The 23,469-nt window shown below is 37.2% G+C and overlaps 1 protein-coding gene across 13 annotated transcripts in view; it reads left to right on the top strand.

The window, feature by feature from the left end:
* MARK1 (microtubule affinity regulating kinase 1) overlaps window positions 1-23,469 on the top strand; it is a 60,915-nt gene that overhangs the window by 14,260 nt on the left and 23,186 nt on the right. For 6 of the 13 annotated variants that reach the window (XM_030034600.2, XM_030034604.2, XM_030034598.2 and 3 more), the window contains exons 2-8: window positions 9,044-9,247; window positions 9,926-9,979; window positions 14,490-14,537; window positions 17,821-17,869; window positions 19,001-19,066; window positions 20,055-20,125; window positions 21,125-21,181. In XM_030034600.2, coding sequence (XP_029890460.1) covers window positions 9,044-9,247; window positions 9,926-9,979; window positions 14,490-14,537; window positions 17,821-17,869; window positions 19,001-19,066; window positions 20,055-20,125; window positions 21,125-21,181 — 549 coding nt within the window. Of the gene's footprint in view, window positions 1-9,043; window positions 9,248-9,925; window positions 9,980-14,489; window positions 14,538-17,820; window positions 17,870-18,306; window positions 18,439-19,000; window positions 19,067-20,054; window positions 20,126-21,124; window positions 21,182-23,469 lie in introns of those variants that run through there. The other 7 variants (XM_030034607.2, XM_030034606.2, XM_030034608.2 and 4 more) reach the window with 2 other exon arrangements.

Genomic DNA, 23,469 nt, shown 5'->3' with positions numbered 1-23,469 from the left:
CTTGAAGTTGAGCATACTAGCTTAGTTTCTTCTAGTGCAAGAGGCCATGAAAGTGCTCTCCAGGTCAGGAAGGATTCCCTGCCCCTCCCCTGAAGGCTGCAGCTCCTGTGAAAGGGCATGAGATAGGCCCTAATAATCTGCTGTAGGTCCATGCTTTTTTTTTTTTTTTTTTTTTTCCCTCTTCTAAGTCTCAAAATTAACTGATTGCCCAACTACTTTTAGATACATTTGTGTTGTATGTACTGTATTGTATGAAGGGAAATATTAAGATGAGTCTCCACACCCTTTAGATTAGACTTCCAAGATCCCTAAAAGGTATATGTCAAAAGAATATTGGAAAATCCTTCTGAATATTGGGTAACTTCATTTGAAACATAGCTTGACATGATCCTCAAACATCGCAGTCCTGCACTGCCCTACAGCTTCTTTTCTAGGACATGTGTGCATCAATTAGTATGTATTGCTATCAGGTTGGATATTCTAATTGGTCATCTCACCACTTTTTAGAAGCAGGCTTTACTTCAGAAAGTTAATAAGACCTTGAGGTAAAATAGTCTTCAAAATAAGATGGTGACCTGTCTTGATGGATTCATCATTGGATCCGTTGGATGAGTCCAGTAATGGGGATGTAAAGACTTTAGAAATGCTGTCCAAGTTGCTAAAGTAGTAACTTAATTTTCTCTTTCATGTAGCAGAAATGTTAAGGGTCCTTTGTCCATGGATGTCACTCCTAAAGGGTAGCTTCTTAAGCTCGCATTGCGTGCTTTTCTGTCTCACACACCCAGTGCAGGTAAACAATACAAATAAGCAAGTTTACTTATTTGTTTGTGGGATTTCTTTGGTTTGGTTAGGGTTGATTTTTTTGTTTTGTTTCCCCAGTCCTTCTGGGTTTTTTTACCTTGTTGTGGAATGGGATTAAGTATCTCCTGGCTAAAGTTTCACTACTGGTGTCGATTTGCCTCTGGATTATCAAAAGTGGTGTGATCAATTTCTTTTCCGTGTTGTTCCTGTCCTGACAGTGTGGTTCCATGCGAGCTTAACATGGAGCTGATGTGGCCCCATCTTCCCAGTGCTGGGTGTTCCCGTTCCTCCTTTGGCCTGTGCTGATGCTTGGGAAACTGTCTGGGGGTACACGTGCTCCGGGAGCTGGAGAAGAGTTGCTAGGTTTTGTCTGGCTTGCCTTCCTGTGTTGGCTGTCCGTCCTACTGCCCCAGTGGTAGTGCGGTTGTAAGTGGGTGCGGGCATAGGAGCTGTGTTCAATTGGCTTCAGCAGCCATCGTGCCACATGTGGACTCTTCCAGAGTTATTTTAGGTATCTGATGGGCAAGGACAAAATTCCCATTTCATAAACTTTGAGCGAAAGAATGAGTTGGGATTCAGAGCCTGGTCCCAATTAGCTGTGTGTATGCTTTCCTTCTGTAGAAAAAAACCTCAGCTGGCCTAGAAGACTGGTTGTTTGATCGTGAGTGTCAGAGACACTTAGTGCTATAATCTGGTCGCTCTTTTGTGAGTAAACCTTGCCTCTTGCTGCTGTTCTCCTCGTCTGGAGGCAAGCCTCATGTTTCCAGATTGTAGTCTGCAGACTGTAGCAACAGCCCTTACCCCTCAGTTTTGAAGTTTGATATTAAAGCATTTTCCATTTCTTGTACTCCTGCAAACATTTGAGAAGCTCCATGTGCTTGACATGATCCTGAACCGTAAGTTGTTTCATGTCTCTTCTCCTGCCTTTCATCAGGCCGGTTGAAAAATGATCTGGCTGCATCATTTATAAGTGCAATAAAAACTCCTGCCAGTTTCCTTTGCCAGAAGTTTCGCTTTCTGGGTGTGTTCCTGTTCTTGTTTGGTTAGTTCAATTAATGATCACCATCAGCATTTTGTTTTCTTTTTGTTTTACTGAGGGGTTTTGAGCAAACTGTGAATGCCGTGGCATTCAGCAGCAGCACCCCATAGCTGCCTGCATCTCCAGGTGCTGGCAGGATGTCGTGGGTGAGCTGGGAACGCTCACGGGGAGCTCTGTGCTGGCAGGTCTGAAGATCTCATGAAATAAGTCAAAAAAGATTGGCAAGGTTAAACTGATCACATCCTGGGGAAGGAGCAGTGGCTGGCAAGAAATGTCGAAAGAACTCTCTCAGTGTGAAGGGCAGTGTTTAAATGTGTCCAGGAGGCTGCAGCAGGAATAGCCTTTCCCCTTTCCCCCTCCCATAAGTGCTTTTCTTCAAAAGCACGGTTTTGTGTTAGGTTTCATGGGTGAGGGACATTTCCTATCTTGTCATAATAAAATGGTTAATGTTTTACTCTTTTGCTTGGTTGGGCTGACTGTAGCTTCTCGTACTATACCAAATGACAAATAAAAATGAGTAAATGTAAGAGGATTTTAGGAAAAACTTTTTTTTTTTCTTTCTCTCCCCTCCCCTTGGTTCCACCTGTGGTTTACTGCAGCAGCTTTTAGTTGGCTTGTCTCAATTTTCACTGGGGCTACAGGGAGGGTTCGGTTTTGTCATAGCAATTAATGGAGATGATATGGGCAGACTGTCCTGAATTAGCCCTGGAAAATCTTGTTTGTGTGTTTGGGATGAGTCAGGAAGGAAAGTGCCAGGTTGAAATAACTGTGCCAATTCTGAGTGAAGTGGAACAAAGGCAGGAAGGTCCTGTTCTTCTGCACCTGCATGCCTGGCTGGGCTGAGGTCTTCAGGCCCAGGGAGAGGAGGAAGCATGTTAGCTGAGTTTGGGTTACAAGACCTCATTTAATACTGTGAAGGTATTTGTTTTTCTGAAATATTTTGACTGACTTCTCAGGGGAGGACCAGTGCATTACTTTTTTTTAACTTTTTATTTAAAAGTATCTGTGATTCCATGTGATAGTGAACTCCACACTTCCGTATGACACTACTGCTGTGATTAAAAAAAAAAAAATTGGGAGCAAGCTTACTTTAACATGGACAGGTTTTACAACAGGTTAGTGTCACCAGATGAAAATTACAAATATTCTGAAGAACCTTGTGTATGAACTTTTGAAACTCATGCTAGCTGTGTATTGTGCTGCACTGGTAGATCATGGGCTCTGTTTTCTATCCTAGATTGCTTCAAGTACAGAGCTGTAAACATTGCACCCTGTGTAGTTTGTGATGTGAAAAACAATTCTGTCTTGAAGTTGGCAAACTTATTTGTGATATGTCTCACAAAGCTATGTTGAGCACTTAAAAAACAAACACCAAAAAAAGCCCACCAAACAAAAGACCCCACCAAAATGTGTAAGAGGCTTAGATACCATAGTAACAAGCACAGAATAAGATTTACTCAATGCTCAGCATAAGTTTACCTATCACCAGCATATATGTATGCTTTTCAAAAGGAATCTTTATTGTGTATTGACATTAAGGGATTGTATTTCACCTTGCAATAGAAATGTTTTACTATTAGCTTTGAATTTTTTTGAAATACAGAATATTGGGAAGAAAAGGAAAGAAATACTAAGAGATACTATATATATATATATATATATATATATATATATATATGAATCCAGTTTGGATTTTTTTAAAAGAGTTTTTATATAAAATGGTTTTCAGAGTTACAGCATCAGTTAATGAAATGTTTCCGTATGCTTGACTGAGGTCAGCTTTATTCAAAATCATTGTTTCTTACTGCTGATAGCTTCAAGCTCTTTCAAAAGTTCATGCTTGGGATTCCTACATACTATGTAAATCTGATATAAACAGAAAGGTGCACATGCATGCGTTTCATTATTTTCTTTGTGCACTTCTGGAAAGCCTGTGTGAGTAGGCTCAGGGTATGGGTACAGGTTAAAGACAAATGTCACATTTTTCTCTGATTCTTTCCTGCCTCTGCCCTGCATTGATCTTGGTATCTGATTTAAAATCTGTATATACTTTTTCCTTCACTCTGTGTGTGTGTTTGTTTCTTGGGATTTTCTGAGCTGAGTCCTGCATATTACCCTTTTTCAGTGGAGTAGGTTGATTGCTTTGGGTTTTGGTTGGTTTTTTTAATAACAAAGTGTCTATCATGTGTTCCCAATCTAGTATGCATTTAATTGGTGATAAGAAATTATGAAAAGAATTGTGTGCATACATTCAGTCTTTTTAATTACCCTGTCCAAATCACTTTTTCACATGTCTGAGAGATGAAAAATTAGAGTAGATGGTGCTCTATTAATGTTTTGATTGAGATCAGAGGTGCTTTAGTAATTGTGGTATGATGCAATGGGTGCATGTGGCAAGAGTAAGCTGTGGTTTTGTGCAGATGTGAGGTTTACCTGGAAGAGGAGTGAATCCCCTTCGTCTGGCAGTAGCTGATGGATCAGGTACTATCATCTCATGCAGTTCAGAGTTGCACCATGCTTCATACCTGTAAACCTGGACCTCTGGTTGCCCGTGATACATGATGCAGAACAAGCTGATCCGAATATTTCTGTTGGTTTCTATATTGAGATTTACCAAGATCTTTCAAAAAATTGGACTCTTCTAGCTTAGTTTGATTGTTACTTCAGCAAAAGAAATTTACTTGCTTGATGTGGTTTGCTAGAAGCTCCTAGGTCCTAAAGGAATAGTTGCAGACAGCAGGCAGTTAAAACCTGAGAACAGCTGGACATCCAGGACATAACTTCTCATCTTTCTCCCATTTCCTTCTCCTGTATTGTGAATCAAAGCTGTTGCAGATCCGAGCTGTTTAGAAGACTGTCTTCTAAACCCTTCAGACTCCCTGTCTGGGCTAGCTATTTTGATTACCTTGCAAAATATGACAGCTGTTACAAATGTTCATGTGTATGGCACGTGCTTGAAAATATTTGGAGTTATGAATATAAAAATTGGCTGCAGGAAACTTAAGTTCAGAACAGGAGACAATATAGAGAGAGGAAGTGTGATGATGTGCCTTTTCTAGCACCGCGTGTGCATACTTTACTTCCATGGGCTGACTGTACCAAGGAATTTGCCTTGTGGGAATTCAAGAAGGGGAAAATTCAGGACTAAGACGTTTGTTTAATCAAGTGAGGTGTGTTTGTAGGTAGATTGATGTGTGGAAGTTACCCTGTTACTTAGAAGGACTATAGAGGCATTCAGTGTTGTTTGATTGAGAAAGACTGTGTGGTTTGGTGGCCGGAATGGTTTTGGGGACTTTTTAAGACTAAGCTGTAAGAGCAGTTAATATATGTGATGATGTAAGTTTAATTACAGTGTATAATCTGTGAGAATACTACTCCAGTGGCTAGCTAAGTGGCTAAAGAATGCTGAACAAGTAAAGCAGTGGAACATACACTTTGTATCTACTTGGTAGAGTTAGTTTTTCTGCACTTTCTCGAAGATAATGTGTCTGGGCATCAGGTCATCTTGCTTTTGCAAAGCTGCCTTGGGTAAACAAGAAAAATGATAGCTTTGAGTCTTGAGGAAGCAATGGGTCAGGTTAACTCTTGTGATTTTTAGTACCATTGACTTTCTGTAGTAACTAATGGAACGTGTCAGAAATAAACCTAGTTAGAAGTAATAAGTGTTAATTGAGCTCTCTTCAGCTGCAATCTAAAATTGAATGCTAGAATTACTTCCTTGAGATTTCTGAAAAGGTGGTGGATTTTGGTTTTATATGGGTTTTTTCTTGGCTTTTCTTTTCTTTTTTTTAAATACTTGACTAATGTGCAAAATAGTATATTAGAGCAGCCATTTAAGTGTTTCAGCTCTAAACTTTTGTTACTGTTACTGCTGCACCTTTTTTGTTTAAAATTGCATTTTATTTTAAGAAATACCTAATTTTATGTGTTGATTTGTAGACAATTTATTTAACACTGACATAAACTGAACATACAGGGAGTCATGTTTATGATGTACTAGCAAGGTAATGTTTCCCACTACATTTTATATATATATATATATATATATATATATATATATATATATATATAAAGATACATTATCAAGGTATCTAGAGAAATACCAGAATCCCTAATTAAAATCTTGTTTAGGAAATGCAGGTTATCTGGAATTGTTTTTAGATGGCAGTGAACTTCAAGGATAGTGTTGCGTTTTACAGCCTGCATGTTTCCAGCACCCTGAAAAATTTCTCAGAATTTAGAGATTGTTCTTCTGAAATGGTATTTTTAAATAGCCACATAGTACCTGATGCATAATGAATTAACATATTGTAATGTACCAGAAAGATCTTAAAACTATGTAGCCTGTCTTTCTAGACAGTGTGGATATTGCATGCTTCTGTGGAATTCAGCTTTAGCATTGTTTGGAAATAATGTCTGAGATAACAGTTATTTGACCCAACTTGTTTGTTTTTGGGGTTGTTTTGTGGTTTTTTTTTTCAACATCTTAACCTTGTTATGTTTCAATTTTGTTGAATGCTGATTTTTAGAAGTTGATGAATTTGTAGTTTAAATTCCTCTGTACTTTCCAACAATAGCAAGCTGTTTATGTGCAAAAGAGAGGCCTATTGCAAGACTTAAGAAGAATAATTTGAATTTCGTTCAGTGCTGTTCAAATTCAGAAATTATATATACATATACATATATGCGGCTCTCAAACTAAGAAGCTTGACCTTCTTTATGCATGTTTTCTGTCATCCTTGGGCATAGCTGGGGAGAATGGTTGACTGAAGATAATCTGTCTAAGAGGGAATAATTAAGAAACTATCTGGAGGGGCTTATTTTTTCTGTGCAAAAAGACCAAAATCCAGAATCATCATGACCATGAACCTTGTTACTTTTTTTTTCCTCTTCAGATTTGGTTCTGTGTTATATTTTCATTATGATTAAATAACTGCTTTCCCTGTTAAATCTGCATTAAAATGATCTATCCTGTGAAGCCATCTTTTGCTTTGCCTATGGCATTGGTTTTGCTTGCCTATCCAACTGTTTATCTAAAAGATCCCTTCAAGTATCTACTGGAAGTAGACTAATCCTATGAAGCGTATGAAATTGGCAATTGATATTAGGGTTGCTAATGCTTCTGGTAGGCATTATATTTCAAGTAGTGAAGATCTAATTGTGTGCATAAATAGGCTCAAAGACTTAAAACTTGCTTGTATAGCATAGTGCTGTAGCTCTGGATGGAGTTCTAGGTACAGCTATAATGTTCATTATTAGCACCATACAAGTACTGATCTTGTGGGGTATTTTCTTAGGTGAGACTTTTATTTGGGCTCTGGTTTATCACATGTAGGACTAGTGTCCAATGTTGAAGGAATGTTTCAAAGCCTCTTCGCCTGGAGCTGTCCTTCTGATCCTCTTTCCAAGTCCACAGAAACTATTTTAATTATGTGCTTCTAAAGGATAAATACTAATGCTAGCGTGCTATTTCGTCATTGAATAAATTTGATATACAGAATCTAAACATGCCTGGCTTGCTTGGTTCTGCAGTAATTTGGAAAATGGTTTAGCAGTGGGGGTAAAGTAGTATTTTGCAGAGAGACTCGGGTAATGAAAAGACAAACAGAAAATTATATTTAGGACCGTTCTCTTGGCCATAGTGAATAATTAATAATGCTGGAGGTGATGTAAGCAGAGTTGTGCTACATTTGGGAAGAACATTCTGGTTGTGGTATACTCCTTGTTTTTTCCGGTTGTGTTGCAGCTGTTTGCTAGTTTTCCCAATTCTACTAGTGCTTATGTCCTGAAATAACTCTGCTCAGCTCAGTGGGACTATCTGTAAGCCTGGGTGTTTACAGGAGGGGATTGACTTCAGTCTATAATAAATGCACACTGAAGTTGGAAGCACTGCTTTAAGTTCCATTTTGTATAAGAAAAGAATGACTTGCATAAGGAATGATGAAATCAGCATAGGCAAACCTTAGGCTGGGTATTGGAAGAAACAGTGAAACCTCCCACTGCCTTCTGACTCTGCTTTCAGCTTAAGGTCAAAGATCTAGAAACCTTTGGTCTGTAAAGAAACAGGCTCGGTTAGTGCTCTGTACAAAGATTTCAAGATACCACGTTTTGATTGAAGCAGTGAATAATGGGAAAATACTAAGGTGTCTTTTGAGTTTTGTTGGTGCTTTATGCTTAGCAGGAACTGAGTGAGCATGCCTTTCTGTTACAAAATCTAAAAACTGGTCTGAGAAGACACTGTTTCTACCTACAGTATTTGCTTGCCTTAAAATATCTAACTTTAAAAGATTAGAGGCTAAATTTTACCTGTTAAACTTTTGTACCCATCTGCCACTAATGTTAGAAAGCATTTGAAATACTGTAACACTTAACACCCCTTGGGCATCTTCCGTTGCTCTGGTTTCTTCTTGGAACATCTCCAGGCCCCATCTGTATCTTGCCCCTTATATATACTTGGAAGTTAAAAGAGTACAGAAGTACTGCAGATTTCAGTGACTAACATTTAATGTGGGATGATGTGTTGGCATGCATTAAAAATAACATCCTTTTAGTTCTTCAGACTTTTTGAGATTTCAAATATATTTATGAGATATCATGGAGTTTTCTTTTAAAAATAATAATCTATTCTTAAAATAAAAATGTAGATTTTTCATTACTTGAATGAGAACTGTGACTTACAAAAAGATGCAAACTGCTTTGGGGAACAAAGATTACTTGAAAAAATATTTTTCTCAATGTTATTTGAGTGAAGAAAGTTAAGAAAAAAATAGAGTGAAACCTTGTTTCCAAATATGCCAAAGTACAAATATTTTTTTGTACTGTGTATTTTTAAAAGACTAGATTTGGTTATGATTAGACAAGTTTATTTGCAACATAGTGGTGTAGTGTATACTTTGGCACAGTGTATACTTTGGCATATTAAAAAAAAAAAGTCTGTAATGGTTTGTTGATTACTGCTGAGGTGTCTCTAGTTTTACTTTTGAAGCTGGTAAAAATCTTTCTGCAGACTTTTTTCTTGAGACATGCATCAAACTCTGCCCAAAGACAGCATGTTCTGCTTAGGCTACCATCGAAACTTATCAGTTATATTGTAAAAGTAAATAAATTACCCCCCTCTACACCTTTTTATGCTTCTAGTCTGTTCTGCTGCAACTGTCTAAAATCCAAGTAGCTAAATTCCCAACTATTTTATCTGCCTTCTAGCACACCTCTGTGGATGGATACACTGAACCACACGTCCAGCCTATCAAGTCAAGTAGCAGACAAAACATCCCCCGATGTAGAAACTCCATTACATCTACCAATGAAGAGCATCCTCACATTGGAAATTATCGCTTACTGAAAACAATAGGAAAAGGAAATTTTGCCAAAGTGAAACTGGCAAGGCATGTGCTTACTGGAAGAGAGGTAAGCCTTTCAAAAAAAAACAAAAAAAAAAAGCCTGACTGTGTTTTATATTCTCTTTGGCTATCTTTATAATAAGTTTTTCTACTATTCTTTTACCTTTCTCTTCTGAATAAAAAAGCACATTTTTTTGTCATCATAAAGGAAGTTACAAAGATGCTGTTTCAGGATATAGGAAAAGTTACCCAAGGTGCCCCCAGTTTTCTGTCTCTGACCACTCACCCCTTTTTTTAAAATGTAACTTCTTGGTGAAGAGATCAAAAAGGTTTTTTTGTGCATCAAGGGGGATTTTGGGGCTGGGAGAGGGTCTGTTCATCCCAAAGCATTTCCAAAACTGTAGAGAAATTTGATAGATAGATTTCATTGATATTGAAATCTACTGATAGATAGATATTGTGTTTGGAGGGCCTGGTTTTGCAGTGGACAGGATAACGTTGTTCTGTCCAAACACTGACAGAAGTATAAAACTGATTCCTTGTTGGTACCACCTGGTGGCAAAGTTCTGAGCTCCTGCTGGTAGATCCTGATAGGTGAGGAAATTCTGCTCGATGAAGTACATAAAAGCAGACATATATGCATGTCTTATAGGCACATCTATGCTTTTGCTCACAGAGATGTAATATATTTCTGTTCAAACATTTTTCTGAGTTTAATAATCCATGGTTGGTTGTTTTTCCCGAGGTTGCTGTGAAAATAATAGATAAAACCCAGCTTAATCCTACTAGTCTGCAAAAGGTAAGAATATACCATAACATCTGAAATTCTATAAACAGTTGAACTGTGATCTTTTATTTACTTGACAAAAATATTTGGTCCCTTTATCTTGCTAAACAAACATCTTTGTCTGTGTATGTCCTTGGGAGACAGTGGTATCCTACTGTCTTTGCTATAATGCGCATGCGCAATTTGTCTGAGGGCAGTTACTGTATGTGGTTCCTATCTAAGCATTGCTTCTTTGCTCTTCCTTCCTCCTCCAGCTTTACTCTTTGCTGACAATAAAATTTCTATCTAATTAAGTACACAAGTAGTTTGTCTACTTAGTAAATTTAAGACGTAATGGTTTAAAGGGTACTTTTCCTGGATTTTTCTTTAATGTAGTAATTGGGTTTTGTGGACTTAAAATGGCTTCAATTTTTTTTTTAACCTTTGTTTTTATATTCTTTCAACTTTAATAAAATATTTGTTAAACTCAAGGGACCTTTGGCAATTACTTTTTTTGTGTAGGATTGACAAAATGATTGAATGTAATCAGAGCATTCTTGTTTGTTTGTGCTTGTAGATAGAAATTCAGAAGTCCTTCATAACCATTGTGATAAGTGTTTTAACAGAACCCTGGGGTTTTTTGTTTGGTTTGGGGTTTTGTACTATTTAACTATGCATATGTTTGGTTTTGGCTGAAGCACAGAAATGTTGTATTGTCCTACTGCAAGTTGTCCATTATAAAAATTTGGGACTTTTTTTGTTTACAAATACTAGACTGCTGCTGTCTGTAGCTGTAGAATGAGAGAAAGAGGCTAGGGCTTACTGCTGTTCCTTTATCTCTGGCTGCTGTTACATTTATTTTATTGTGTAACTTTGGTTATGGGGAGTTATAAAGAATTTTGCTTTGATTTCTTTTTCTTTTGATTTCTTTTAATTCTACTTATTTGCTTTAATTTCTCTTCTGTAGTATTTTTGTTTGGGTGTGGGTTCTTCAGGATTTTTTTTTTTTTCGATTCAACCTGCTGCGCAGAGTCTATGCAAAAGCTTTGCTATCCTTAAGTCCTATATCCTATATTAAGCAAATCTCTTTGCTAATATTTGAGCTAGTGAAGAGAGACCCACAGAGGCAGTACGTGACAGAGCATGTTGGGCAAATCTAGTGCTGCTCATGTAGCTTGTGTCCTACCTAGCTTGGTATTTATACTTGGAAAGCTAGGTGAGTTTGTCGCATTGTTGAGCAATGAGAGGGTAAAAAACATTAAAACATTCTGGAAAACTAAGCATGAAAAACTTACTACTGGGATAATTGCTTTAATGATAAATAAGGTGTATTTCGCACAAAAATATTCAATAATAATTCAATAAATCATTCCAAGTATAAATGAATCTTCCATAGCCTACAAAAGTTGCTGTCACACTGCACAAGTAGTACACAAAATACTCATGTAATAGGACATTGCTGCTGTTATTTGTTTTTTGAGTGGGAAGCTGATAACAGGAGAAACATTTTTAGGTACAGTTAGAAGCAGGGTATAGCAGAACTAAGGATAGAAGTTAAATTTCATGATTTAACTACAATTCTGTCCTTCTTCAATAACTTTTAGAAATACTTATCCCATGCATCTTCTGCTTATGCTGGAAAGTGTGATAATTTGTTGGTATAAAGTTTTCCTTTGTAAAGTCTTGATTGTCATTTCCAGAAAAAATAATCTTTGTTTTGAAGCTCTAAATGTCTTCAGCTTCCTACAGTTTTCTGAGAATTTTGACTGAAACTGAATATTGATTTCCTGAAAGCTTTTAAGTAAGCTTAAGCACAGTTTTTGCAGTGTCACTCAAACAGCTGTAGGTTTTTTTAAAGCAAATAAGGGTGGGAGGACGGTTCATCAGCATGCTTAGAATTACTTCTTTTGTTAGTACTTTGATAGGTCATTTGTGTATTCTAAATAAAACAAAAAAAAATTCTTGTTCTATGAAATCAGTCATCTTTATTTTTCTTTCTGCACTGAACTATTACATAAAGTTTGTGATTCTTTATATACTGTATAGTATCACTGTAGTGTGAATTTTTTACAATTTTTTTTATCAGGGTTGTGCTGTACGTAGGACTGTTAAGAAGTCAATTTTTTCTTCAAGGGATAATATTGGGAATGGGAAGTGGTGATAGCAGTATTGTTTTAATAGGAACAGACACTTTTCTAATGAATGTTTATAGAGGAATACTGGAGTATGTTACTGTCATAAAAATACCACTCCTGAGTTTGAACCCATCTAAGTTAACATAGTTGAGAAGACAGCCTCTAGAACTTCAAAGCTGGTAAATTGTACACAGGTCAGCAAAACTTTTAGGCCTTCAATCACTACTGATTATTATTGATCAAACAAGACAAATATGTAGTGATCTTAGGCACAGGGTCATTCACAAAACCAACCACTACAATATAAAGGATACCAGGTGTGAGTAGGTTTTACCATAGTACTTGCTACTGACCTAATTAAGTAAAATGAGTTGAGCTATCATAGGGTCTCATGCAGTGTTCTGTTTTGTAAACAGAAATATTTGAGCACATACTTCAGTTGCTGAAAGTGTCATACAAGCTAGGTCTGTAGTTAGTCACGGATGTGGAAGCAAGGAAGTGTTTAGTTTGTTCTTAGCCACTCTTCAATGTTACTTATGCCTTATAGTTTGGATGGGGTACTTCTCAGACATAGTTATTTTAGCTTAAACCGTCAAATGTTAGGAGATAGACACGAGTAAGCTGACCTTGTGAATTTTTAATTTTGCATCCTTGTGCATGCAATGTGATAGTCTTAAGTTATATTTATCGCTTCAGGACCTCTACCTCTTTAAATAGACAAACAATGTTGAATAAGGGCACTGCCTTTTATTTTGTTTTGAATTTGTTCAGTATGTGGTTCCCATCTTACTCAGTGAGCACCTGTTCAGAAGACAGAGCTGGCTTTTTTGTGAACTTGCTATCTTGATAGTAGCATATTATACTGACTTAGCTTTTTCCCTTGTCATGATTGTAGTTTGATCCCAAGTGTAAGTATTTGGGTTTCATCACAACTAGAATTTATATCAAAATAGCTGTTCTATTTTGTGCGTGTCTGCTACATTGAAAGTGTTGTCTTGGACTGGCTTCACTAGGGATGTTTCTGAAATAGCATTCTGTTGCTCTTCTGCAAACTGCTAGTGGAACAGAAGGTGCCTTTTTTTCACTTAGCAAGTGGCATTTCACATTTTCCCTTTTTGGGGGTCAGCAGACTTCTTTTTATTCCTTAAACATATCTAAAGCCTCAAACTTAGGTTCTTTCTGTTGTTAAGAAAAGCAGAACAGAAATAAAGAAGTAGAGGATTTGGAACAATTTCAATATTACCTATTGAAAGCTATGCTTTTTTGCAACATCCCTTCTCAGTAATGATTTAGAAACTAGAGAAGCATTCAAGCACATCTTTCAAAGCAAGAAAAAGCCTTGGTTAACTGAAGATTTTTAGTTCGATTGCAGTGACTTAAAATAGTTAATCTTAATCATAGATGTCAACCTGACAGCAAGTAGAAGTGTTAGCAATGGTGTGACAGAAGATCTTTGCACTTTCTGCAGTGTGTGCCCTGAAAAATGAAACTGGAAAAGCAAGAATCAAATTCTCAAGCGTTGTGCCTTTTCCATAGGTACAAGTTCTACGAATTGAGTATGGTGCTGGCTGTCCTCTACTATAAGTGAAGCTATTGAAGCTGCAACCTGTTTGCAACAAGATGCTTGTTCAAGAGGTTTTTTTTGAATGGTAGCACTTTGTTAAGAAGGAAGAGCGGTCCTGTAAATGTGGGGTGGGGGGAGAGGATTCAGGGAGCACTTAGACCTTCCGAGAGATTAAGAAAATAGAGGTGTGTGCGAATTCTGAAAGTGCTATTTTTTGTCAGTAAAATAGATCATTATATAATCCTGCAGCTCGCCCTGTCATGAAAGGAGAACTAATTTCACTGTTCTGTCCAGATTTCTATAAAATTAACAAACTTGGCTTTGTAGGAAATAACTATGGTCTTGTTGCTTTAATACATCTTCCTTTGTGTATAGAGATATCCTGGGTGTTATTGAGGGGTGTAGTGGCTGTTGTTTAAAGATATCTCTATTTGTAAATACATAGTTATTGACACAACTAGTGTTAATGACCAATATGCTTCTGCAAGGAGAAAGGGCGGGGGATTTATCCCAAAGTAGTGCTCCACAGAGTGCAGAGTTGCAATGTAAAATAATGTATTCTAATAGTTGAATACTGTTAATGCTTTTATTCAAGTGTTATCCATTGTTCAGAGATTTTCTAGATTGTTTCTCTCTTGTGAGAGAATATTGGAGGAGTGAACATTGGCATTTTCTTAACTTGTACAAATGTGCATTTATAGTGGACCAAATAACATCCTGAATATACGCCAGAACTCCAGGGAATAGTTCATTTGCCGGATTTCCATCCCACTCCCCCTCTGCTCTTTTGAACATCTGTATTGAAATAACTTTCCCTGCTCTTTCTTCCCACTCTGCATTTGAGACACCCTTATACACCCCCTTGGACCGTATGGGCCAGGAACTACACAAGGTATAATGTGGCTGTGTTTGTGGTCTCTACATAGTGCTGTTCCATTATTTCAGTTCTTTCAGCACTTTAAACAATTTCTTTCTTCCTGGGTTGGAAGGTATCTGTCATGCCAAGCAGCCTTAGCAAAGCTGCTTGACTTAGTTATGTAGCAGTATTACGGAACATGTAAGTTAAATCTGCCTAATTTGCAAGATGCCTATACCTGAGTTACTTCAGAAAAAGGTCTGAAAATGTCAGTTTCCAGGTAAACAACTGCTGGAAACTTGTCAGAAGCTGATAACAACGGCAAAACATGAACTCTGAGGAATGTGGATCTCCCCATGAACAAGGCAACCTTGCGTGCTGTAGTTTCAGTAGTGGGCAGGTAGCTGGGAGAGGAATATTGTAGGGAGTACAACCACTTAGGGTTTTTTAATCTTTGCTCAGAGCAAGTCATTTAGTCAGCAGGTAGATTCCAAGATTTCAACTATTCTTTCAATTCTTACTCTGCTGATTTCTCTGTTTCCCTGCTCTCATATGTTTCTAGGGAGACTGACACCATCCCATCTGTAAAATAAAATAGCCAGTTTCTGTTCAGCTTATGCTTCACATGATTTGTGTGGATGAGCATCACCTAAGATAACTTCGGCTGCTTCAGCCTTGTCCAGTTCTTGCTCTAAGCATGCAAAGGCATTTCCACCAATATTAAAAGTGCCTTTGAGTCAAAATCCCCAAACAAACAAGAAGCCCTCCTCAGAGCTACTAACCAGCAAGAAAATACCCAGGTTCACCTTGTGACTTTGAGTTCATTTAGAATTTGCATTAGAATAGCTGCTTTCTTTCAAAAGGTTGAGACTTACTACTTTCTCTTGATACACTCATGGTGACTACCAGGACTGCGTACCTGCTTTTGTATGAGAACATATGCTTCACTTTTCTGAAAAATGTCTATTCAACAGGATATACAATACAAGATGTTGTAAAAAATTTTATTGGTGTTTGTACAGAATAAACCTAAGCCCATACTTTGGGTCTTGGTGATGTCTTCTGTTCAGAACCGGAGCAAGTAAGTGGTTCTTTCATATAACAAAGTATCTGCGTCAGGCTAGAGGTCAGTAACGTTGTGTCTTGAGGAAAATAGAGTTTTATGTCCGTTTCCTAATAGGCTTTTTCCTTTATGGAAGGAAAAATTACATATTATGTGGAACAAAATTTCATGTCACTGTGAAATCCATTTGAATCTTAAACCAATTAGTAAACTTCTAAATCCTGTGAGAATATTAAATAATCCACCTTTTTTTCCCCCCAATTACTATGTGCTTCATGTTACAAGTAAAATTGTTTTTCTTAATGATCTTTTTTCTATATTTAAAATTATTTTATTTATAGAAGACATGCATTTGTTGCCGTAACTTTTATTTCTGGCATTAATACTGTTAAGTTATGAAATATCTTTCCAATCTTCTGGCAGGAATTACAGTTTTCCACATACCTGCTTAGAAGCTGTTCTGAAGCTGTACCATCTATTGGTTTAGATTTGTTAGCTTCTGACTCATTGATACTGATTTAGCTGGGAAACTTTCTTGTGCAACAAATTCGAATACTTTAAAAAAAAATGCACAAAGAACAGTCTAATATGTTTTTTCACAGGAATAACTGACTTTATGAGGAAACAAGAATATTTGCTAAAGTTAATTCTAGTGCATAGTATTGCATACCCATATGTCACATTTTGAACACAAGCAAACTGCATCATACTGTTTGTGTTTTCTCGAAGAAATGCTTTTATAGTCTTTGCTTCCTTCTGAAATTGTTTTAATGGCAATTATAAGGCAAGTGGATAGTAACTAGCTTGAAATACTTACGTAAAGTAAATGTAGAACTGCAATAATATTGATCAAATCCTGAATTACAGCAAGATGTTGCTCTATAGTCTTAACTTGTAGAATAAATGCAGAATTTTAGAAATGTTATGACTAGGTTGCACAAATGGAGTAAAAAAGTCAGCGTTATCTAAGCAAAAGAATTTTAATTTCTCGTAACTTGTAGCCTCAGCCATCATAAAATAGAAACTAAAGTGCTACTCTTTGAGGAGGTGTTCAGTCTCTGGCTTTCATCATTGTACCCTTTTGCAAAGATAGCATCTGAACAAATGGGACTAATTTTGAAAATGGAGGGAGAGATGTCCTCTGAGACATTAGACAAGCAAAACAGCAACAACACACTTCTGCGTTGAGCCAAGTTTCTCTATAAGGAGGACTGTAGTGCTAAGATGTTTCCAAAATGTTTAAGCATTATGCTGAAGCCACTGAGCTTTTCTTCCTTCATTTCAGCATCCTACTTCAGCCCTATATGGGATTAAAGAGCGTGCAGCACAGTAAATAGATTTGGCGATGGGGATATGCTGTTCACTTGAAGTAAAGCAGTGCAAACTTATCAGTATTGACAGCCTCAAGTATAGAATAACAAAACTATGTAGCCATTTGGGATTCCTTTTGTTTGCTTTCTTCCCTTTGAGCCCCTAGGTTAGTCTTGCTTCACCTCTTATTCAATCAATAAACCCATGAATACTAGAAATTTAAGAGCAAAGACCTCTTGTTTCTGGTTTAAAAAAAAAAAAGTAAACCCACCATTGTCTTAAGTATATAGGGCTGTAAGTTTGTCCAGTTGTTTTTAATTATGTGACTCAGGATCATAAAGCAGTCTTTCATCAATCATAAACCTTCAGGCCTTGCCAGAGGGAGAGGGGACATCACTGCTTGTGACCCAGTGTAAAATTTGGTAGTTGTGAGGAAAGTGAACTTGCCCGCTTCAGCTCCACAGAGCGACGGGACTGGGGTATGTCAGGATTCCTGATAATCTAATTGCATTTTAACATCTGTGTGTTCAACTTTTCTGTAGTACTACACCTTGTATTTGCACCCACAGTTATGTATGTATTCAGGGTAGTTAGCTGAGCTTGCTAGTCACCAAAGAAATTGGAGCAAAGAGATAACAAACTTGTGTGAATAATCCATTGGTTTTGGTCAGTGTGAAACTCCAGAAAGGGCTATAAAACTTACCTGTGTCTGTTTGTGTAAAGCTTAAAAATTAGTCTGGTTTTGATGTAGTTGGTAGTGGTTATTTTTATATAATGTACAAGATGTAGATTATGTTTTCTGGAGTTCACTGCACTATTTATGATTTATGCTAATGCTATTTTCTATGGCTTATCCCGCTCCTTTTCGCCATCTAAAATTGCATATCTTTTGTACCTTTTCCCTAATAAACACACTCTAAGAAAATTGTCTTGCTTCCTTGACAGTTGTTTCGAGAAGTACGAATAATGAAGATACTGAATCATCCCAATATTGGTAGGAGCCCTGCATTTCTGCAAACTTTTCTTTTTATTATACTGTTCACATTTTACTCTGGCTTTATTTGAATGTACTTCACTGCTATGCTTTTGTTCATTAAACTTTTTTGAGATAATAGGACAGTGAGCATTCAGTAAATGCTTCATTGTCTCACCTCCTTTATTGACTTTTCTTGAAACAAGAATTTTTCTCTGAGAAGATAAACAGCTCAGTCCAGGAAAGCCTTAATACAAAGTAGGCGGTGCTGAGCACTTCAGTCTGTTGAGGGCCCCAGCTCCCCTCTTCCATTGAAATTACTCTTGAGGCTAAAAAGCATGAGTTTCTTAGGTGAAAGTAGCAAAACTCCATTAGTTCAGTGTAGGAAAGACTCCCACTGACTGATATTTCCAGAAAATTAGAATTACAAAGTATGTAATTTTCCCTTTCTGCTTTAGTTCTTTCACCTACCCCACAGCTTCAGGGCCCTACTTTGTGATGACAATTCTTCTGGCTGAGGAGGGCTGGACAGTCTTGTTCCAGAGACAGTTAATGGTCCTGAATTGGCCAGAGGGCTTGTTGCATACAAGGTATGGTTGAGGTGTACAAGTTATTACATGCTAGGCACTCCCTTCTCATCCCTTGAATTGTTTGTTGCTTTTCCAGCATTCTTAGCTTCTGCTGTTTTTTGTTTTCTTGGGGGTGGTGGTGGGGGTGTGTTTTAAATGAGTGGTTACTATTACAATCTGAGGACAGTCTTCTAGACTTGATGTTTCTGGTTTCCACTCGGTTTTTAGTTGGTCAGAATCTCAGATTTCTAACTGGGAGCAGTTTACTAGCAAAACAGGGAAGGTTTGTATGATCTTAAAGATGTCTGTGTCAAATTAAACACTAATTTCAGCATGAACTTGTTTGTACACTGTGCATAAACTTCTGAGAAATTATGAATTAATATGCTTTATTATCAACTGTGATTTAGAAATTAATTTTGCTTTTTTCCCCCTCAAAAGAATGCTAACCTAAAGGACATAAAGTTTTCGTATGGTTTAGTGTTCTCACTGGCCATGAATTATACTCACTTCATGAGTATAATTTTTTGTTTGTGCTGTGCTTTTGCTCCCTGCTGCAATATGTCATTCATTTTTCTTGCAGTAAAATTATTTGAAGTTATTGAAACTGAAAAGACATTGTATTTGGTAATGGAATATGCCAGTGGGGGTAAGTGGATTCTTAATTCTGCTTTAAGGATAAACTGAAATATGGAAAGCCATGCCAGTTCCATGCCTAGGAAGAATTTAAGTATTTTATGGTTAATGGGTTATTCCAATCTGGCCTTCACAACAGTCCTAGCAGACCTCCCAGGGCAGGCTTTCCTGCTTGCATCACATTCTGTTAAGTAACCCATTCTGAGGTTTCTGCTGGAATATCAGGAGATAATCTGGTGCCAATTCTGGCAAAAACTTGATTCAGTATTTATCTGCTATATTTAGGCGAGCACTGGTGTCTCATTTTATCTTGAAAATGTGTACCAAAGCACTTGGAGAGACAGGTCCGGGGGACGGGAATAAGGAACACGGGAAAGGGGACCAGCAGGATCATGAGTGAGAGGAATAGTGGGTGGCTGCTTGAGAAGCTGCTTAGCGTCTGAATGGGGAATGTTTGAATGTGGGAAGGGAATCTAGCACAGGGTTAGTGACCAGCTAGGAAAGGTTGCTTGTCAGACAGTGCAAAGATGAGGATCTGAAAGGCATTTGAGCAGCTTTATTAGAAAGAGAACAAGAAGATAAAACCTGAAGTAATACAGATACTGTTAAGTGAAGCTGCTAGAGATATGTGAAACAAATCTGGTACATAAGAAGTTGCCTGTTTCCCGGTGTGTCTTATGTGCAGTATGAATGTTTTTAATGATTAAAGTCAATTTTTTTTTGTTTCACAGTGTTTTTTAGTGAATTTATTTTAAAAATTGAAGAAGCCTTAGTATGAAGGGTTCCATTTTTGTATTTCTTGACTATTACATGTCTGAAAAATTAAATCCAATGCAAACAGTAAAAAGGAATTTTTCCTGGCTGCTTCTGTTTCCTTTCCCTTCAAGAAGGGGGGTGTGGGGTGGGTGTGGGTGTTGTCTTCAAGCATGATTTGATTGTGCGTGACAGTCAAAAATAAAACCTGGGCAATATGACTGATGTTTTGTCCTTGTTATGGCCAGGAGAAGTGTTTGATTACCTAGTTGCACATGGAAGAATGAAAGAGAAAGAGGCTCGTGCAAAATTCAGGCAGGTATGAAATTAACATTTATTCTTTTTTTTTTCTATTTATGGTGTTTTCAGATAGCCATGAGTGTGAGCATACTTCTTTTACTTTAAAAAAATATTCATTGTTGTGATAATGTTTATTAAAGCTGGAGTGGAAAAAATCCCTAAAGAGAAAAATATCTGCTTCCTACGTACTGTCTAAAAATAGTAAGACTGTTTTACATTCTTTTTTAGTGGATGTTCCTAAGAGCCACATTTTTGTATTGTGACTCACTTGAGGTTTTAGTCCTTTTCTGAATATTTTAGAATTTAATGGATGTATCTAGAGATGTTGATATGATGATATGTATTGCTGTGTCATGTCACAGTGTTTTGTATGAAGGGTATTCTGTAACAGGTTTTTATATTCTTATATGTATTTATATTACAAACTTTCTCATCTTAATCTTTCTTACCCTGTTTTTAGTGATTATTTTGTGAAAAGCTTTAATTAGATAAACAAAATTTGGTGTTTTTCAGAAATAAGATATATAGTTAACATGTAAAGAAACTGCTTTTAACTTGCTGATTCAGACTTGGGTTTCATTACAGATACGTGAAAGATGTATATGAAAGTGTTGAATGAACTATTCTGTTAGGGATGAATTACAGAGATATGCTGCAAATATTTCAGAAGATAAAATCTGAGATGGTGCATCCAGCTATTGGGTTGGGGGGTGGAATAATTCCCTTTTATAGTTATTGCTGTTGGGTGATCTGCATTTAAGAATAGATGTTTCTCCTATTACCTTGGGGAGTATGTATTAAACTTTTTTTAATAAGAAAAGTAGCTGCTTTTAGGGACTTTTTAGTTTTAGTATTTGAGCTTTAATGAAACTTACATGAATATTTTCTAAAACAAAAGCTTTATTTATTAATTTCTTATGTTCCACTGAATCATATCAGGAGCCAAAATTACTAAATTGTATACAAAAACTTATACTGAGATTGAAATAATATTTCACTGATCATCTTGGTGTTTCAGATTGTATCTGCTGTGCAGTACTGTCATCAGAAATGCATAGTTCATCGTGATCTTAAGGTAGGCTGTTACTTATTTTTCATTTTGCTGATTGACAGTATAGACTTAATTTCATTCAATATACTTGTCCTTGCCACTGTCTCTGAATGCCTCAAAAATGTGAATGAGGGAACTATCACTTGTATTTTATTCTCAATTTTCTGAAGCAGAAAAATAATGTAGCTTGCCTGTTGGAACAGGGGAGAGACAAGAATAGAACATGTGTTACTTTCATTACAGTTTTGGCTTTAAGAAAAAGACATGCTCTCCAAAGAATTACATCTGCTGGCATGCAGATACCTACACACTGAAGCTGCAGAAGTTCAATGATACCAGTCAGCACTACTTAATTAAAATATTTTCAGTTAAAATATATTGCAAGATATATAAAACAGTCTTTCCTTAGTGATTCATAAGGAATATATTAGGTTTTTAATCCATTTGAACTTCTGGTTTATACTCTAGTGTTTAATTTGGGCAGAAAAATAAATTGAAGATAAACAGAAATTAGTTGAACTTCCTTTTTTTTATGTTTTCTAGTCATCTATCTGTATAAACATACCAGACCATGTTAGAGTTCAGCAATTGCAGGTACAATCTAAGCATTCAGTCTGTAGTTGTCTTTGTGCCAAGTTTAGATATCATGGGACTTGGACACAAGATCTTCACCCACTTAAAAGTTGGCTTGTGCTCTTGCTTTGATATCTTTATACGTTTACAAAGAAAACACTGGTGTATGTTCTTTTTTACTAATATATATAAATACTTGTAAAAAGCTGAGGTTGAATAATTCCTAAGGGTTTTTTTCACCAGTGTCTTTTGTCTTAACTTTCTTATAATACACTGCAGCATGCTCTCAACCTCTTTCTTACAAATCTGTTCCCTAATAGCTGTCAATCTGCCAGCTCCTGCATGTGCATATGGTGCTGGATAATACATCCTTTTCTGCTGAGTCCTCCTTGCCCCAGGACCGTTGTCATCTGATGATGGAGGTGCCTGGCCAGCACTCTGAAGTCAGAATACAAGGAAGGAAAGGGCTGAATCTCGTTGAAATCTTGATTTAAAAAAATTCTTCCCCATCTTGCGTGGTGGTTTGGAGCCCATGAACGTTTTGTCAAGCTCTCTGGAGCTTACTGTAGCCACTGTTATTGAGCTTTCCAGAGGACTGCACCTAGGGACCTGTTGGCTTGGCTGGACAAGCTGCTTTCACTGGTTGTCTCAGCCCTATACTTGACTGGGAGTAGGAAGCCAGCCATCTCCTTGTGCTTCTCTGGCGCGGCATGCTCAGCCCAGCTATATTACTGAGTCTTACTGCATTAACCCCTGCAGTTATTTAGCATCCTGCATCTTGGTCTTTCTCACAGAGCCCATTACAGCCTCCAGCCCTCATTCATTTCTTAGTTCCGTAGCACGCATGCAGCTCACTGCATTGCTCACAGGACTATCCAAAACTGCTTCGCAGCGTTCATGCGGGATCCCTTTTACCATCTGTCACAAGTACTCTGCTGCTGATCTCCTTCCTATTTGCAAGACAGGCAGGCAGGGTCCAAAATAATTTCTTTGTTTGCTTTTCTCTCTCCATCTTCTCTTGGATGGAGTTATGTTAGACTCATTTGAAAAGTTCAGTGTTAGGTGTGATTGAGAGCCAGTCAGCCTAGCCAATAAAAAATACGTTTCCCAGAGAAAAAAGGTCTAAATGTATGGCTTTGAGGAGGTGTTCTCACTTCGTCTCTTCTTTCCAAATGTTACGTGTCATCTCTGTTTCACTTAAAACTCTTCTCATGGAGCTGCAGAGAAGGAAGAAGCAACTTTAAAGTTGAGTCTGCATTCACATCTGCTTCTGTTGACTTCTTCCATGGTATCAGCACGCTGACCAATTGACATTGTTAGCACAGCAAGGCAGAGGTCTAGCACCACTTTGGAGATTTTTTTTTGTAAGCCTTTTTGGCTTTAATAACAGAAATGGTAAACTCCATCAAATACAAGTTACTTCAGACTAAACTAGGAAGACATGTAAGAAAATGTGCATGTTTGTCCAGGCTATTCTGGCAAAAGGGGAGGGAATGCAAGGCCAGTGGGTACTTAAACGGTCTCCTTTTAATTTGTGTGATTATAAACAGCTTGCGCAGAAAGGGCTATAACCAATTCCAACTTTGCTTATCCTGTGATGCACAAAACTTACCTTGCCTTTTCAGTGACTGTTAATACTTTTTGCTCTGAACATGTAACCAACAAGAGCATAGTCTTTCTATTTGGCATATTAAAAAGGTTTTTTTGGTGTTTTTGTCTGAAGTAAGGAACCTACAAAC

This window comes from Aquila chrysaetos, chromosome 13, assembly GCF_900496995.4.
Source record: "Aquila chrysaetos chrysaetos chromosome 13, bAquChr1.4, whole genome shotgun sequence".
NCBI classification, from domain to species: Eukaryota; Metazoa; Chordata; class Aves; order Accipitriformes; family Accipitridae; genus Aquila; species Aquila chrysaetos.
The sequence above is the reverse complement of the archived record's forward strand: the minus strand, read 5'-3'. Positions and strand labels throughout refer to the sequence as shown.